Source organism: Chelonoidis abingdonii, chromosome 4 (assembly GCF_003597395.2).
Source record: "Chelonoidis abingdonii isolate Lonesome George chromosome 4, CheloAbing_2.0, whole genome shotgun sequence".
In the NCBI taxonomy this organism is placed as follows: Eukaryota; Metazoa; Chordata; order Testudines; family Testudinidae; genus Chelonoidis; species Chelonoidis abingdonii.
Window position 1 is genome coordinate 147,605,621 of NC_133772.1, and position 17,257 is coordinate 147,622,877.

The 17,257-nt window shown below is 43.7% G+C and overlaps 1 protein-coding gene across 4 annotated transcripts in view; it reads right to left on the bottom strand.

The window, feature by feature from the left end:
- SYT16 (synaptotagmin 16) overlaps positions 1-17,257 on the bottom strand; it is an 84,104-nt gene that overhangs the window by 43,192 nt on the left and 23,655 nt on the right. For 2 of the 4 annotated variants that reach the window (XM_032789191.2, XM_032789189.1), the window contains exon 2: positions 9,258-9,895. The exons of the other annotated variants lie outside the window; for them this stretch is intronic. In XM_032789191.2, coding sequence (XP_032645082.1) covers positions 9,258-9,822 — 565 coding nt within the window. In that variant the 5' untranslated portion in view covers positions 9,823-9,895. The remainder of the gene's footprint in view (positions 1-9,257; positions 9,896-17,257) is intronic. 4 annotated transcript variants of the gene reach the window in all.

A 17,257-nucleotide genomic window follows, 5' to 3' on the forward strand; every position in this document is an offset into this window, starting at 1 on the left:
GGGCCAAATTAATAAGTATTGAAACTACAAACGGAAAAAACTGTTTCAGTCGTTGCAGAAAAATACAACGTTCTAGTTCTGCAGACAACATTGTTAGTATTGTACAAGCCTGCTTGTTACTTCACACATAACGCAGCGAGATCATTCCCACCTTGTATAGAGCAGTAGTAGAAGGAGATGAGAGGTGAAGAGGCAGGTTTTCAATGAGAGATGCAACATTCCTCAGAAGCTGCCAGGATGCTGTTCATTGGTAAATGAAGTCTCAAGTCCTAAACAATTTCCCAAAGGAAGAGAGAGGCACAGCTGCCATATGGGGAGTGGGAAGAGGATGCTGCTTGGCAAAATGGTTCAGAAAACACATGCACACATACACACACACACAATTTGCTCTGTAACTGTTGTGAATCATAACGCCCATGTTTTCTTTTTAAATAAATTCCTCTTAGCTAATAAATAATTAGAATAGATTATCAACAATAGATTAGCTTGTGTAACTTTATACAACCTACTCATCGGTGAACGTAGAAGACAGACGCCTTGCAAAGTATACGTTGGTTACCTTCTCTTAGGTAGATAGGAGGCAGTGTCTTTACTATAAAGGGCCATGAACAGGGACTCAGGATATTTGGATTCTATCCTTGGCTCTGTCATTGACCTGGTCTGACCTTGGGTAAGCTCAATTCAATGTCATATGCCTCTGCAATACACACCCTACAATACACACCCCTTTGTAAACTCTTTGGAAAAGGAACTCTCACTATGTGTTTGTACAGTGTGTTGCAGAGCCACCTACCTGGCCTGGCTTTGGGCTAGTTTCTGCCTCAGTTTCCCCTCAGTTCCACAGACCAGTTACCTACCCACATTCTCCACCACATGGAAGTGTGCTGGCCTGTGCCCCAATCCAGGAAGGACTGACACCACACCCCAGGTCTTTCAAGCCCCTCCTGCAAGGCACAGTTTTATTAATTCAAACAAGACCCTAGGAAGTGGCAAAAAAATTCACAACCAAAGCAAGCTGTCAGGACTCAAAGCCTTTCAGTCTGCACCCCTCTCTGCTCCAGGGCTACTCACAGTAACCAAACTCCTTCCCATGATCCCCTTCAACTAGGGATGAAAATATTAACTGGTTAACTGGTAAGCATTAAGTTAACCAGTAAGCATTAGGCTTACTGGTTAACTGACATTAACTGTTAACCCCCGGCTGTGGCGTGCCAGCCAGATCCCAGCCCTGGATCCTTGATCCTCACCTGTGCTGGCCCCCAACCCTGACCATGCCATGCCAGCCCCATGCACGCCAGCTGGCCCCCAGCCATGCAGCACCGAACCCCAGCCTAGACTCTGCCCCGCCGGCTGGCTAGCGGATCACAGCTCCATGGCTGGCCTGCCAGCCCCAGCAATGACCAACAGCTACCTAGTCCCCTGCTGACAGGTGTTCTGAATAGGCAGCTTTTCCATTTCTACCTCTTCTTTTCATTCTGCAACACACAAATACCAGTTTTCTGAACTATGTCTTCAGGGAACTCTGACATCAACAGGGTCTGAAATGCCACCCTCACTTCTGGTGTCCAATCTGAATCATCTTGGGCCTGGTTTACGAAAGGTGAGGTGCATCCCCCAGTGCTCACTGATTCTGCTAGCACCACTGAAAATCAAGCCTAAGGCACTGAATCATGGAATCACAGGTGGGCATAGAATTGCAAAGTGGGCACCCAAACATGGAGGCACCCAAAATTACTTGTCACCTTTGAAAACTGTGTCTTCAGCCTCTCTGTATCTTGGTCTTCCCATCTGTAAAATGGGCTCATGATTGGGTACTTTATAACTGCAAAGGATTGTTCATTATTAACACTTTCAAACAACAGAAGAGACTGAAATTATGTAAAAGGGAAAACTTTAGCATATGAAAAAAATGAATTCCGCTACTACACACAACAGATGCGTGTGCACATGTTAATCCTGAGTGGATGCTATACGTTTAAAAACTCTATACCTAGCTCAAAAAATCAGTGGACACAGCTCATTTATGTTGCATCATTTCAGAAATCTTCAGACTCCCACAAAATCTTCCTGAGATACCAGATATATATTCCAGCTTCTACTTGTGCTCTCCTCCACCCCGGTAGCAAAAATTTTCTGTACATTGCCTTTAATTCTCTTCACTCACTCCTAGTGTTCCTATTGATTCAGTGTGGCCTTTTAGCACTTCCTTTTTTGAATACAAGCCATTCCTGACTTATAAAGGCTTCAGAGTACACATTCCAACCAGAGTTCTTACTAAGTTCTTATCAAAGAAGGTGCTACCTCCCTTGGAATCTTTACATTGAGACTGGCTGACTTTCTAAAAGATATTCTTTAGTTCAAAACAAGTTTGATGTAGACTGCAAGCATTTGAGGCAGTGATCTTCTTCTCAATATATATGTAAAGTGCACAACGGGAACCCAGTCCCTGTCTGGGGCCTCTTGCCTCTACAAAAATGAATAAATTGGGCTCACTTAGAAGAGAAGAATAATTCCCTCCATAACAATAATTAGTTGAAATTCTATGGCCTTTGTTATGCGGGAGGTTAAACTAGGTAATCATAATGGTCCCATCTGGCTTTAAAATCTATGATACTAAAAGGCTCAGAGAAATTAAAGTATCTGCCTACCCTACAAAAATACATGAAAGCTAGCTATCATGATGTCACTTCTCGATGTACACCTCAACGTTTTCCCCTAGTGTAGACACAAATCTACTCCCTCTATCTCAGTATAGCTGGGTGAGGTTCATATAGTCATACATCATCATATGACTATCATACTATCAAAACACAGACCATAGAATTCCATCCAGTTACTCCCATATTAAGCCTAATAACTTGTGTTTGACTCAAGACTTCTCTAGGTGTAAACATGTCTAGGATGACGCACATTGAGGTCGCTAACCTTGGTGTATTTTCCTAGTGAGGTTAAGCCCTTCTGTGCGTGTGTGATCACACACGGAAAAGTAATCTTCAGTTTCTAAATTCTAAATGTTATTCACAGATCATACAGAGGCCCAGCCCACAGCCTGTCTACAGATGAATGACACCTGGCTCAGCTCCAGGTCCTTGGATAAAAACCAAGTCTAAACAATGCCTACTACCAAGGATAATCTGGCTCTTCTTCCTGGCAGTCTCTTGCGTTCTGATGCCTAATGCCAAACCAGATTCCTTGGGTAATGATAAACCTTCACATTTCCTAGTTTACTAAGGTCTAATAAACTTATTTCAGTGTGATCTGAATGTAGTCTTTAGCTGGCACGGATCTTGCCTTATTACAGAAAAAAATGAAAATCTTGATTTTGCAATGTTACAGTTGCCTCCTGAGAATTTCCTAATTTAGTGCTCACTCACTTATACTGTAACATTGTGAACACAGTGCCAGACTGACAGCCCTGGAGACTCTTTATTCGCAGAACTGGCACTAGAAGTACACGCTTCCCCAATGTGCTTCAATTCTGATCTAGAGGATTCAACTCAAGTGGTATTTCAGTCCCCATGTCTATTCCAAATTCAGCCTCTCTTCGTGAATACTAGTTGGCAGTTTCAGTAGAGTGTGATTTTCTGTTTGTGTGGGACATCAGTCCATTGAAAAGTAGGCTCTGACCACTATATTCATTTCACACAGGTGCCTAACAGCCATCATAGCATTTTGGGATATTACTTATTTGAACCAGATTCAAGCTTGTGACACTGGCCCATATTCCCACTGCGACTTTCCTAAGCCAACAGGCCCCCTCTTTTAGTCACTAGTAAACCATCCAATCACTTGTTTTCTGTGAGGGATTTACAAGAACTGACTTGGTTCTTATGCTATTTCCACTAGAGTCTTCAATGACAGAGGCCTACAAACAGGTACCAGATCTTGGTTTATAAGGTAATTGTCATCCCCACCCTTCTCTATGGGTGTGAGACCTGGGTAACCTACAGATGACATCTCAAACAGCTGGAGTGGTTCCAGCAGCGCTGCCTCAGGAGGATTCTCAGGATCAGCTGGGAAGACTTACACATTGACATCAGCGCTCTCTCTGCAGCCAACATCAGCAGTATGGAAGCGTGGGTCACGAAACACCAACTCTGATGGGCTGGCCCCTGCGTACGTATGCCTGACACTCGCCTCCCAAAGCAAGTACTCTTCTCTCAGTTAAGCAAGGGAAGAAGGGTAGCGAAACCATTTCAAAGATATACTGAAAGTACAGCTTAAAAAGGGAGGCATCAACCCAACAACCTGGGAGGACTTGGTGCAGAACAGAACACAGTGGTGTCACATCATATACCAAGCCACAGCTCACTTTGAGAAGAACAGAAGAGCTCATGAGACAGAGAAGCGACAAAGGAGGAAAGAAAAGGCACAGCATTCTAGCCAACAGCTATGTCTCCTCCAAGATTACAACTGTCACTTCTGTGGGAAAATCTGCAGGGCAAGAATTGGGCTCCTCAGCCACTTAAAACGTCATCAATGAACCCCCTTGGCAGAGATCATCCTCGCATCGAGGGATAGCCAAAGAACAAGAATGTTTCCTTCACACTGCTGCTAAACTGGTGTGACAGAGGAATATGGAGTAAGGCAACTGAGCTTCAGTTAAATACTGATGGGGTGTCCACTCTCCAGTGCACCTTATACAGATCTCATATGTATCTAGTTTTCTGACAATGGACCAAAAGTGACCAAAGTGAAACAGTGCTAGAACTTCTCAATGCATTTGTGGCACAAAAGCATTTGCATCTCTTAGTTATAGACTGGGGGCTCAACGCAGGGATCAGTGGCAGCCGAACCTACGCCACAGCAAATCAGCATGTGCCAAATTAACTATCAGCAGTGTGATTTGAGAACTCAAACAGATTTCAATGCTCAAACACTTAGACCCCTTAGCCTAGAGATGCCTTTCAATACTCTACGCTTGGAATGCACTGAGGACTGCAGAAGGGCCAATTTAGAAAATAGGGATCATGTTTCTTGCAAGCAAAAAAAAAAAAAAAAAAAAGTGTGGCTGAAAACTATCTGTTAAAAAACTTATTTGATAAAATCGGTCTTTTCTGCCCAATTTTTTAACCGCAATAATGTCATCTGTACTTCGTCTAGCAAAGGTGATGTTTTTCCATCAAAAGGCTTTTCTTTTGCTGCTGTTTTTTTTAAAACCAGCAAAGCCTATATTGGGATGACCCTGTAAGGGGTCTATTAATCATCTGTGGCTGCTAAATGAAGTGTATCTATTTTCTCTGTTACATTACTGTTGGCAACCAGGTCTTCAGTAAGTGCCCAGAAATATTTCCATGGCAACAAAAAGCATTCAAGCATCGCTCTTGTTTTGTGCCAATTTAGCTTACAAATCTTCTGTTGTAGAGGGGAATATGGTACATTAAAGTAAAATAAAATCAAGATGCAATGTTCTGAAAAGAGTCCAAGATAAACAAGAAACATGTATTTTACAGGACCAAGGCAAATAATGCCAAATGCAAGATGAACATTTTTCATAAGTTTAATATTTATGCTAGGGAATGACTCTCCTTTACTGAATGCCAGCCAGGCCATATGCTCACGTATGTTGTCATTTAGGGTTAGGAAGAAAACTAACAGAAACAAGGATACCTCTTACATTTCCTCTGATCATTTCAATCCAGATTTGAAATTTAAAGTTGTCAGGATATCCCATCTTCTCACATCTCAATTATCAGATCATTTCACATGCTTAGTGTCAATCAATGGATCCAAAGAGCGACAGGAAAGATGAAAGAGGGGCACGCATGTTTAGGAAGGGGTATGCCACACTTTGGGTAGCAGAACATGTTCAATTACATCCAAGACAGGGGAAATTTAAAAAAAAAAAAATCTCAATCAAGACACTTTCAATCACGGTTCGGTGCCTTCACACTTAACAGCGAACTGCTGCAATGTTCATGTTTTAGATAGCTCTGAGATGAAAGAAGTCAGAGCTTCATGTCATATCGTGCCCTTGATCCATGCCTGCAACTTCACTGCCATCAAGTAATGAGGGCACAATATGGTCCGTAGTGCAGTGCAGAGTGGAGGAAAAAGCACTAGGAATGTGGAAAGCTGGGACTTACAGGTGAAAAGGAAGGGGCTTTGGGCAAAGCAGCTGGGCAGGGTAAGGAGCTCTGCAGAGCAGGGCTCCATGATGGCTCCATATAGACTAATGTGGCAAAAGGGTGGTAGGAATCAGGTCATAAGAACTAACATGGATCCAGTAGCCAGGAACTCCCATAGAACAGGCGCTGAGAGAACGTGGCCACTATTCCAGTCCTTTAATGTCGAATCCTGCCCTCAGTTTCGGGAAGGGGAAGGGGGGCTGGATTTCATCCCATTGCACAGCCAGAAGAATGCCTGATTACTCTGGCTTCATGCAGCATTTGTGAATTAGACACCACTACTGAGGCATGGATTTCTAATTTGAGAATTCACACTGATCCAGCTCTAAAATACAGTATCAAAGGCATCAGGCAGGGCAGTTTGGGGGAAGGAGGTGATGGTGGGAAAGAGTAATATTGGCTGGTTATTCCTTCCTTTCTAATTATTTACTTATTTGATGGAGATGATGATGCAGGGAGAAGAAAGTAAAGGACAGATTTAAATTTTTCTTGAAGGGCCACTGCCAAGATTTACACCATCCATGTCTGATCTCCCCACCCAGTATCAAAACAAAGGGCCAGATCCTGTGCAATATCAAGCACAATAGTGGAGTTGCTGAGCACCCACAGCTCGCACTGGCAACAGTGGGAGATGAAGGTGTTTAGCCGCTCTCAGGAGAGAGCTATTGCAACAGCGGGTTCAAATTTTCAGAAGTGTCTAAATGCCATTTTCAAACGAGTTAAGCACTTGGAAGTCTTAGGACTTGTCTACACAGGGAGTTATGCCAGATTAACTATTCCTGATGAACTGCCTCTGTGGATGCTCCTACTCCAGAATAAGAGTGCCTTACTCTGAATCAGCTTGATCAATAGCTATTCCAGAATAACTCCCTGTGTGGACAAGCCTTTAACACTCCTGGGAAGTGGATTAAGCCAATTTGAAACAAGGCGTTCTTATTACAGAATAAAAGTGTCCAACACATGGAGTTATTCAGGAATAGGTATTCTGCTTTAAATCCAAATTAACTTTCCTGTGTAGACAAGCCCCTATGCGCCTAAATCACTTTTGAAAATTTTACCCTAGGCCAAGAGAAAATATAAATTCCCGGAAACAATGGCTTTAATACATCATTATCTATATACAATGTAGTCGAGATGCTAGTGTTCATGCAGTGTCCATGTAGGCTTTACACCTCTGCCAGCTCTCCGATTGCACATGGAAAATGGATTGACAGAGGAAATTCCACATGCACATACACACAGTGAGGTCCCATGCAACATCGTGCAGAAGCACAGAAATTCCAGACCATCATCACCCACTTCGAAGGGTGTTGTGCTTAAAGTTGCTCATCAGCCAAAGTTTTCAGATTATTGCACCCTCTCTCTCCATTATTAGGGGGAAAACTAGTCTGCATCCTTTGGGTAGCTGACATATAGATCCTTGAAACTACACATTTAACTTATAGACTCACAGACTCAAAGGCCAGAAGGTACCATCATAATCATCTAGTCTAACCTCCTGCACATTATAGGCCGCAGAACCTCACCCACTCACTCCAGTAATAGACGCCTAACCTCTGGCTGAGTTACTGAAGTCCTTAAATCATGGTTTAAAGACTTCAAGTTACAGAGAATCTACCATTTACACTATTTTAAACCTGCAAGTGACCTGTGCCCCATGCTGCAGAGGAAGACAAAAAAAAGATGCAGGGCCTCTGCCAATCTGACCTGGGCGGGAATTCCTTCCTGACCCCAAATATGGCGATCAGTGAGACCTTGAGCATGTGGACAAGACCCAGCAGCCAGATACCTGGGAAAGAATTCTCTGTAGTAACTCAGAGCCCTCCTCATCTAGTGTCCAATCACCAGCTGTTGGAGATATTTGCTGCTAGCAGCCGCAGGCAGACTACATGCCATTGAACGCAGTCTCATCATACCATCCCCTTCATAAACTTATCAAGCCCAGTCTGGAAGCCATTATTAGGGGCTATCTGGTATACATCCTTTGGGTAGCTGAGATTCAGACCCCTGAAACTATTAATTTAACTTAATTTTTTTTAAAAAAAATCAAATTCTGATCCATTTCCTGTAATTTCCTACTTAGTGTCCTCTTCATAGGTGCCAACTCCATGGGTGCTCCAGGGCTGGAGCACCCATGGGGAAAAATTAGTGGGTGCTCTGCACCCACCGGCAGCCAAGTTCCCCACCCCACCCCACCTCTTCCTCCACCTCCTCCCATGAGCGTGCTACGTTCCGGCTCCTCAGCCTACCTCCCAGCGCTTGCTGCTGCCAAACAGCTGTAGCACGCTCTGGGAGGCAGGGGGGGAGAAGCGGGAATGTGGCACGCTCAGGGGACGAGGTGGGGAAGAGGCAGGGCCGGGGCGGGGATTTGGGGAAGGAGTCGGAATATGGGCAGGGAGGGGGTGGAGTTGGGGCAGGGTCTTTGGGGGCGGGAGGGGGCAGGGCAAGGGTGAAATTGGGGCGGGGCCAGGGGCTGAGGGGGGTCAAACATTTACCGGTGCCAGTAGAAGTCAGCACCTATGGTCCTCTTAGATCTTATATGAAAGGTTTTGAGGAGAAAAAGTGATCTGGGAGTACCTCACCTGTAACTCTCAAAACACATCTAGCTTTCAGTACAGCGTTCAAAGCAAACCACACAGAAACATCTTAAGATTCATGGGAAGGTTGGATTTTTTTTTTTTTTTTTTTTTTTTTTTGTTAACAATGGTGTACAAGCAGATGCTTCTCAAAGGGAAGGCTTAAGGTGAAAAGCTCCCTTTGAAAGGTTCTGATAACTGAAGCATTTTGGCTGAAATCCACAGCACACTGACATGTCAAACTCATGAGCCTGAATTGAATAAATGTGAGAAATGAACTGCATTTCTTAATATGGTAACAGGGCCTGATTTTCCTCTAACCTACCGTGTCTTTACACCCATTGAACTCCGCTCACTTTAATGCAATTAATTCTGAAAGACAGAGGAGAATCGGGGCCATTAGCATGGTTGGTTTGGGAATTTTGAAACTGTGAGAAATCTACAAGAGATGATGTAAAATAAAATGAGCAGATTAATAACTAAATGAATCAAAGCCAAAGGAGAGAAATGGGCCCTCTTGCATAATGCTGCCAGGTGGTTACCATCATCTTACCTTCCACACATGCCTTTCCATTAATATTTTCTAATGAGCCAGCCACATCAAGGTCATGTTGAAGATCCCTTATCTGCCTGTTGAGGTAGACTTCCTCCTCGGGTATGGCAGAAAGCATACCTAGCAGCTGGTGATCATCATATTCTTGGTAAAATCCCTGGGATGACAGAGAGTTGGTGTCATCTGGACATTGCTCTGAGGAGCTGGTGCCACTTCTCACTCTTTTTTGCCATTGTAGACTCATGTTGGAGCCACCAGCAGGTGCCTGGGAATTAAGATCATGACTTGTTGATGGAAAGTGACTGTCTTCAAGATGCACGTGCTCAGCACCTTTCATGTTCTGGCTAAGACGTCCTTCATCTTCTGAATCTTCAGAGTAGTCCTTATAACTGCCATCACTGTCTTCTAAGTCCTGGTTTCCATCTTCCTCCAACTTGTGGTCCACTCTCCTCAAGTTGACCAACGAAGAAGATAAGGAGTCTCCTGCTTGTTGGACAGCTTCATACATCCGGGACATCCAGGAGGAGAGTGGCTGGAGGAAACTCTGAGCGTTCTCAGAAGCCATGCTTATACCATGACCTGTATCTGATGATCAGTTGTTCAGTTTTGCCAGCATGCCACACTTACAATTCTGTGAGCTATAGAATAAGCATTATAAGAGATTACCGTAAATCACTTGTCCATCAATGTCTATGTGTTATCTATCAAAACTATCCGGCCTAGAGAGAAGGAAAGGCAAGAACCCTTCCACCAGCTTAAAGATACAGCCACTAAGCCACTGCCAGAAAGCCAAGATTACATAGCAAGGCATGCATTTTGTAGCAGAAAGCAAAGAGCTCCAGATAATCTTACAGTAGCTAGATGAAAGCCATTATGACAAACCTTAAATACAGACCACTCGAACGCTAGCACATCTCATGGTGCTCATACATTACACTATTAGCACCAGAATGAGCTATATAAAAACACTCTATGCTTATATAGCAAATTTCAGCCAAGGTTCTCAAAGCATTTACAAATCTTGATTCCCTTAATAACCCCTTGAGTTAAGTATCATATCATATTAATCTTGAAGATGGTGAAACAGAGGCACAAAAAGTCTTTTTTGTTTTATTTTTTTAATTGACTTGCCCAAAGGTCACACAGTCGATCAACAGCAGACAGAAGCAGAACTCCCCACTCCCAATACTGTGTTCTAGCCATTTACTACACAAATGTTTGTTCCCAGGGGGAACAAGTCCATAGGCTGTATTCATTTCTATGAGAAAGTTTAAAAGGAACATTTTGACATCAATTGTTGGCAGAGGAAGGGGAAGCTGAGAATAATTACAATGTTCTTTTGATGTTTAAATGAAATATAACCATTTTCTACAATCAGGCCCTGATTCGGTCAGGCAGTTAAGCATGTCCAACTTTCTGCATTGTCAGCAGTCCCACTGAATTAAGTGGGACTAGTCAGAGGCTTAAAGTTAGGCATGTGCTTACATATCTGCAGAACCAGAACCTAAGACAGTTTCTGATTTTTTGGAAGTAGAATGTGGAGAGAGGTTTAAAAATCTCAAAACAGGAGTGTGTGTCATTTTTTCATCTTCATAAGGATTGCAGGAAGGCAATGGGCCCTTCTCTGCATGCCTCTGGCACATCTGCTCTTCGTGTGCCTTTGAAAAATCTTTCCCCACCTTACCAGAAAGGTATCGGCCAATTCAGGAGTTCAGAAAAGAGGAACAAAAATTACCAGAAGGCTAATGGGTTTAAGAGGAAAGATTGAACCACCTGTACTGCTTGGGTCAGTGACAACTATGAGGGGGGCGGAATTTTACAACACCAGGGGTGAAATCTGCACCTCACTGATATCATTGACTTCAAGAGGGCCAGGGTTTCATCCCAAAAGAGAGAAGAATTATATAGCGTGCACCAGGCAATATAGATAGGCATAACTACATTAAGAAAGGGAAAATAGAAAGGGACCATCGAGAAAACCTCTCCAAAATTATAAGCCCGCAGACAGTATCCAAAGGAAACTGACAGGAGCCCCATTTCCTGGGATATATAAAACTAGAGAGTCTTTTGTTCAGTCTTTTTTTAGGGAGTAGTCCTCCATTGAATTAGACGTGGATGACTCAATCGATCTTTTCAATCTGTGCCTTCCATGACTGATTATTTTGCCAAATGATGGTCTTTTAACTGGCTATGGTTCATTTTGTAGAAATCTCCAAGACATTTGTCATCATTAGAACGTATATAAAATTATCATCATTATCCCGGTGATAAAAGCATGGGTGACTAAATCTTTGACAATACATTTTTAAAGTTAATGGCTATCACAAAGCCTTCCCGTACATGCACAGACACTGACCCAGTGCCACTTGGAGTCAACTGGAATCTTGCCATTCATTTCAGTGGCCCATTAAACCAAGGTTATATTTCCCATGCAATCAATCACGCCCATTCCCTTCACTATCCCCCCAGCTCCCATCCAACCACTCTTCCTCGTATGATCTATTTGTTTTGACTCTGAATTCAATTCATTTTACAATGTCTCCAAATGATATGTTTTCAGAGTGCTGCAGATTTTTCTAGTGATGAGTCACTGCACTGTAGACGTTGTTAGGGGATGCTGGCAGTATTGATGGCTGGGAAGGAGAGAATTAGGCCTTTCGGGGATTTTTAGGTAGGAAGTGATTTAGGTTTGCTACATCCAGCGATGATTGCTAAGCACAGTAGCTAAACACGGCTTCTAAAATGGAACAGTCGCTTTAAAAATAAAGAGAACAAAACCTTTCTGCATTTTTGTGAGGGGTTACTAGCTCATGTCTGTGACCTAAGGACCTCTTGGTGCCCATTGGCAGAGGGCACAGGGGTACATAGGGTTACAAAGATCCCCTGCATTCACCAAGAGGGGTCACGTAAGTGCTCTACCTGAAAGCATGTGTCACACTGGTCATCATCATTGTTGTGAGATGTATGGGCAGATAATGTGTAAGGAGTTCTGTATATATCCTGAAAATTATGTTCTTAAAATAGCTAAGTTAACACAGGTCGCCAGAAGGTGATAAACGGCTTCTAGGCAGGAACGGAGGTAGTAAATATTTATATTTCTGGCAGGCCATTGTGTATTGTATGCCTCCGGGCCAACCCAATCAGCATAAAAACAATGGGCATACTTGGTGACAGGCTGTGTTTGTTGCCTGGGTCAGGTGCTGGCCTCAAGATTTGCAAAGACAGAGGAACTCCAAGATCAATCTCTGAAAATAGAACCTGCTGGGGCAAAGGTCCATACTGTGTAACTAAAAAAGAAACGGAAGGGGGACTAGGTGTCATCCTTTAATCTGAAGCCAAGTTGCCAGCAGGCTTGATTTTTATGAAAGGAAGGTCTCAGCCATTCTGCTTGAAAATGCTGAGAAAAGGACTCGGTGTAAGCAATCCTGTAGGAGACACACTAAGTGAGTTAAGTTTAGGCTGTAGCAAGGATGTTATGATTCTGGGTTATATGTAACTGTTTGTTTCCAATATTCTCACTTACTATCATTTGAATCTCTGTTCTGTGATAATAGATATATTTATAGTGAAAACATGAATAAATGTAAGTGTGTGCCTATCACTCGCCTGCAGAGACACGGCATAGTCTGGGGGGAGGCAGGGAAGCTGAGAGGGGAGTACTTGTGCTGTCTTTGGCCAGGGTTATCAGGGAGCTGACCCCTGGCAGGCACAGACAAGGTTCTCTCATGCTAACGGCAGGGAGCAGCAAGGTACCTCACAATCCTGGGTACCCCGGAAAGCATCCAGATGCCATTATTAGGTTTCAGATATAACAGCCCTTCTGAGATTAATGGAGCCGTGCACAACTCCTAAAGCTACTGGTTCAAGCTGTCTGCAGACTCCGGCAAACTTCACTGCATTGCAGTATATTCAGTTCACATTCTGGAGGTTGTCTTCACAACCAGAATACTAAAGAGTTTTTTTTTAAATGAAAATCTAGATTAAGGAGCACTTGTAAGCAGTGAATAAAAACAAAAAACAAAAATAAAAATACCACCATCTGCAGGACCATGGATGATACAGTTTTGGTAGCCACTACTAGGCTGCCCCAAAGTTGAGGTTACCTTTCAGAATCTAGGAAAACTGTTCAGTTTATAGCAGGTTGTGAACTGGCACTGGAGGGTGACAGTTTCAAGAAACTGTTTGGAGAAGCCAAGGGAGTTTACATTAGTTAGAGACTGGCTATTTCCCAGAAGCCCAAACCCTAATTAACAACTGTGCTGCTTTAAATTGATGTTTACAACGTGCGTCACAGCAAGGCCCTTCCAACACTAAGAATTTTCATTTTAAATAACTTCACCAATCTTAACTCACGTTTTAAAAAATTGAGTTTGGATGGAGAAAAATTGATGAGAACAATAAGTGAAATGTTGGTGGGAGAGAGTGCCACTTATTTTTAATGTGTATATCTCAAATCTATCTATCTATCTATATCTTATCAGATTCACTTCAAACATCCCCAACCTTTTCTCTCTCTCCTGAGAAATTTCAGGCTAATAGCCTGTTTAGTTACTAATTGTTACTTTTATTTTAGAAAATCAGATGGGTAGAATGGTCAATGTTAGGCACAGAAGAGAAAGTGCCACAACATCACTATGGAATCCCTACAATCAATACATTGTTTTCTTTATAGATTATATTATAAGCGATGGTAACTGTCAGGAGTGAGCTCTTCAGCTGAGCCTGAGGACTAGCCAGCCCAGCCTCCAGGCAGATAAATGCGCTCAGATGGGTTGTGGCAAGACCACCTAATTGACCTGCCCACCTGATTGGCTGAAGGGAACCTGCAGACCAGGCCTGTTTTAAGTGCAGCAGCAGGTCCCTGGTGGCTCGAATCTTATGCGCGCAGCTGCGAGTGCTCCTGTGCCTGCCTTGTTCCCTGACTTCCTCCTGTCCTGTTCCACTCTGCTCCAGGGCTGCTTTCTCCTGACTCTGATCCCTGGCTCAACTCTTGGCTCTCAACTCCTGCTCTGACCACTAGGCCTGACCCCCGCTTCAACTACTAGGCCTGACCCCCCAACATCCAAGTCATGACAGTAACTGTCAGATGTACCATCATTCCATTCCTAGGAGACCCAGGAGGAAGAAAGAATATTGGGAGAAATTCAACTAGCAAAATTCACATACATTTAATGTCTATGGTAAAATGATCTAACAATTTTCATTGCCATGGTTATTTCTTTAACATGAACTAGGAACGCATTCCACAGCTTTGCTGTTCTCTATGGGAAAATTTTGACCTCTGTTCATTCTGCATCAATGAGGGGGAAAATAACTCCAAGCTTCCAAAGATGAAAAGGTTACTCACCTTGGGCAGCAGTTTGGTTCTTCACGATGTCTCCCCCTATGGGTGCTCCACTTCAGGTGCACATATGCCTCTCAAGCCTTTGATTGGAGATCTTCCATAAGCAATGTCTGTTGGACCTGCGCATGCCCTCTCTACAACCTCATGCCACACTCTGAGGGTATATAGGGCTGCACAGGCAAACTGCCCTCAGTTTCTTCTCTGTCCAAACATCCAACAAGAACAGTCTGAAGCAGAGGGGAAGAAGGGAATATAGTGCAGCACCCACAGGCAAACACATCTCGATGAACAGCTACTGCACAAAGTAACCTTTTCTTCCTCTTTGAGTAGTGCCCTACAGCTGCTCCACTTCAGGTGACTCTTGAGCAGTATTCTCACAGGGAGAAGGGAGCTTCAGAATCAAGTTCAAGACTGAAGACATTAGAACAGAACCAAGCGCCGCATCAGATCTGAGCACATTGACCAAGGCATAGTGTTAGAAAAAGTACGCACTGAGGCCCACGTAGCAGCTCTGCATATATCTCAGACATCTGCATGTTTTCAAGTAGCGCTTGAAATTTGCACAGTGTGGAATTTGCTTGTGATCTGGTAGAGTGCGTTATAACTCTTTGGGGAGGCAAAGCACCAGCTGTAGTACACCCACAGATCCACTCAAGAGTCTCTGTGAAGAGATTGTGGACCCCTTTGATCCTTCTCCAGTGGAGAGCAAGAGTCAAAATTACTTCCGAAATTGCTTGGTCCTATCCAGATAAAGGGGCAATGCCTGCCGTACATTTAACGAAGTCTCCCACATCAGACTTATGTGGTTTAGGAAAAATGACTGGTAGATCAATAGACTGGTTCAGGTGGAAAGTCGACAGCATCTTAGCTAAGAACTTTGGGTGTGGTGATAGTAAGACCTTGCCCTTGAAAAATATCATAAATGGGGGTCCTGCCATCAAGGCTCCAATTTCTCCAACCCTGTGGGCTGACATGATAGCTACTAGAAAGGCAGTCTTTATAGATAAGTGAAGCAAGAAGCAGCTCACCATAGATTTGAACAGAGGTCCCATAAGATATCTATGTACCAGGCTGAGATCCCAAATCATAGTAGCATCTTTAACCTGGGGATAAAGATTACCCAGACTCTTAATAGATCTCAAGGACACAGAGTGCACAAAAATGGAATACCCATCTAGGGGGAAATGAAGAGCTGATATCACAGGGTGATGAATCTTTAACAGAGCTAACTGATATACCCAATTTTTTAAGTCCAGCAGATAGTCCACAATGGCTAAGAACGGAGGAGATTCAGGCACAAGATGGTGATGGTGACACCAGCGGTTGAACTTCTTCCATTTCTGAATTTAAGTAATTCGAGTTGACTCCCTTCTACTGTTTATAATACTTGTTGTACTCCTGTTGAGCAGGTGGATTCTAATCCCATGAACCATCTGGGAGTTATGTTTGGAGAACAACTTCACCTCTTGGTTGGATTGAAACACAAAACCCATTTCCTGGAAGAGAAGATGCAGGACGGTAAAAAGCTTGATCATTGGTTGGATACACAGGTGAAGCAGGTAAGGACACCAACCTTGCCTCGGACAAGTTGGTACTACAAGGACAACCCTGGCCTCGTCCTGCCCAATGTTGTTCATCACTCTTAGAATTAGTGTTCCTTTGTCCCAACAACTGGAGCCACAACATCCTGCACGTGACAACTACTGTGGAGATGGATCTAGCAGCAGTGTCTGCAGCATCCAAGGATGCTTGGAGAGAGAGATTCTGGCCAATAATTGACCCTCTTTAATGATGGCCCAGAAGGAAGTGTTCTTTGTGCTCCTGTGGAAGATGACCAACAAAGGATGTGAACTCATTGTAATTAATGTAGTCATACTTGTCCATAATCTCCTGATAATTTGTGATCTGAAATTGGAGAGTCGCAGATGAGTAGGCTTTCATCCAAAAAGATCTAACCTTTTCTGGCCCTTTTCCTAACGAGCAGACCTGGAGTAATTCTGTCTACCCCACTTGTTTACAGCATTCACCACCAGGGAATTAGAAGGGGGATGGAGGAAACAAAAATTCTGAGTCCTTGGGGCAACATAATATTTCTTATCCACCTGTTTACAAATTAGCAGCATGATGGCTGGAGTTGCTGGATGCAGGAGTGGTTCATTAATGGGTAGTGCAATCCCGGTGGGTGTCACAGAATGCAAAGTGTCCAGGAGTTTGTGATGAGAGTCTTTAACCTCCTCAAGAAGTACAGTATGTGGATGGTGTCAACCACTCTCTTCACAAGGTGCCGGAATTGACAAAAATCATTGGCGATAAATGGTGGTGGACGCATGACTGCAGAGCCATAACAAGGAACTTTTGTGTCCAAGGCAAGGGCCAGCTCCAGGCTCTTTGGCGGCAGGTCCCTGAGTCCATCTCAGAGAGAAGGATCCACCGCCGAATTGCCGGCAAAGAATGAATGAAGTGGCGGTGGCAATTTGGCAACAGGTCCTTCCCTCTGAGAGGGACTCAGGGACCCACTGCCAAACTGCCGACAAAGAAGCGGTAGCAGTAGAGCTGCCGCCAAAACACCACCGATCGCAGTAGAGCTGTGCCCCTCCACTTTGCGCGACCGAGGCAAGTATCTCACTTGCCTCGCCCTTGTTATGGCATTGCCTGA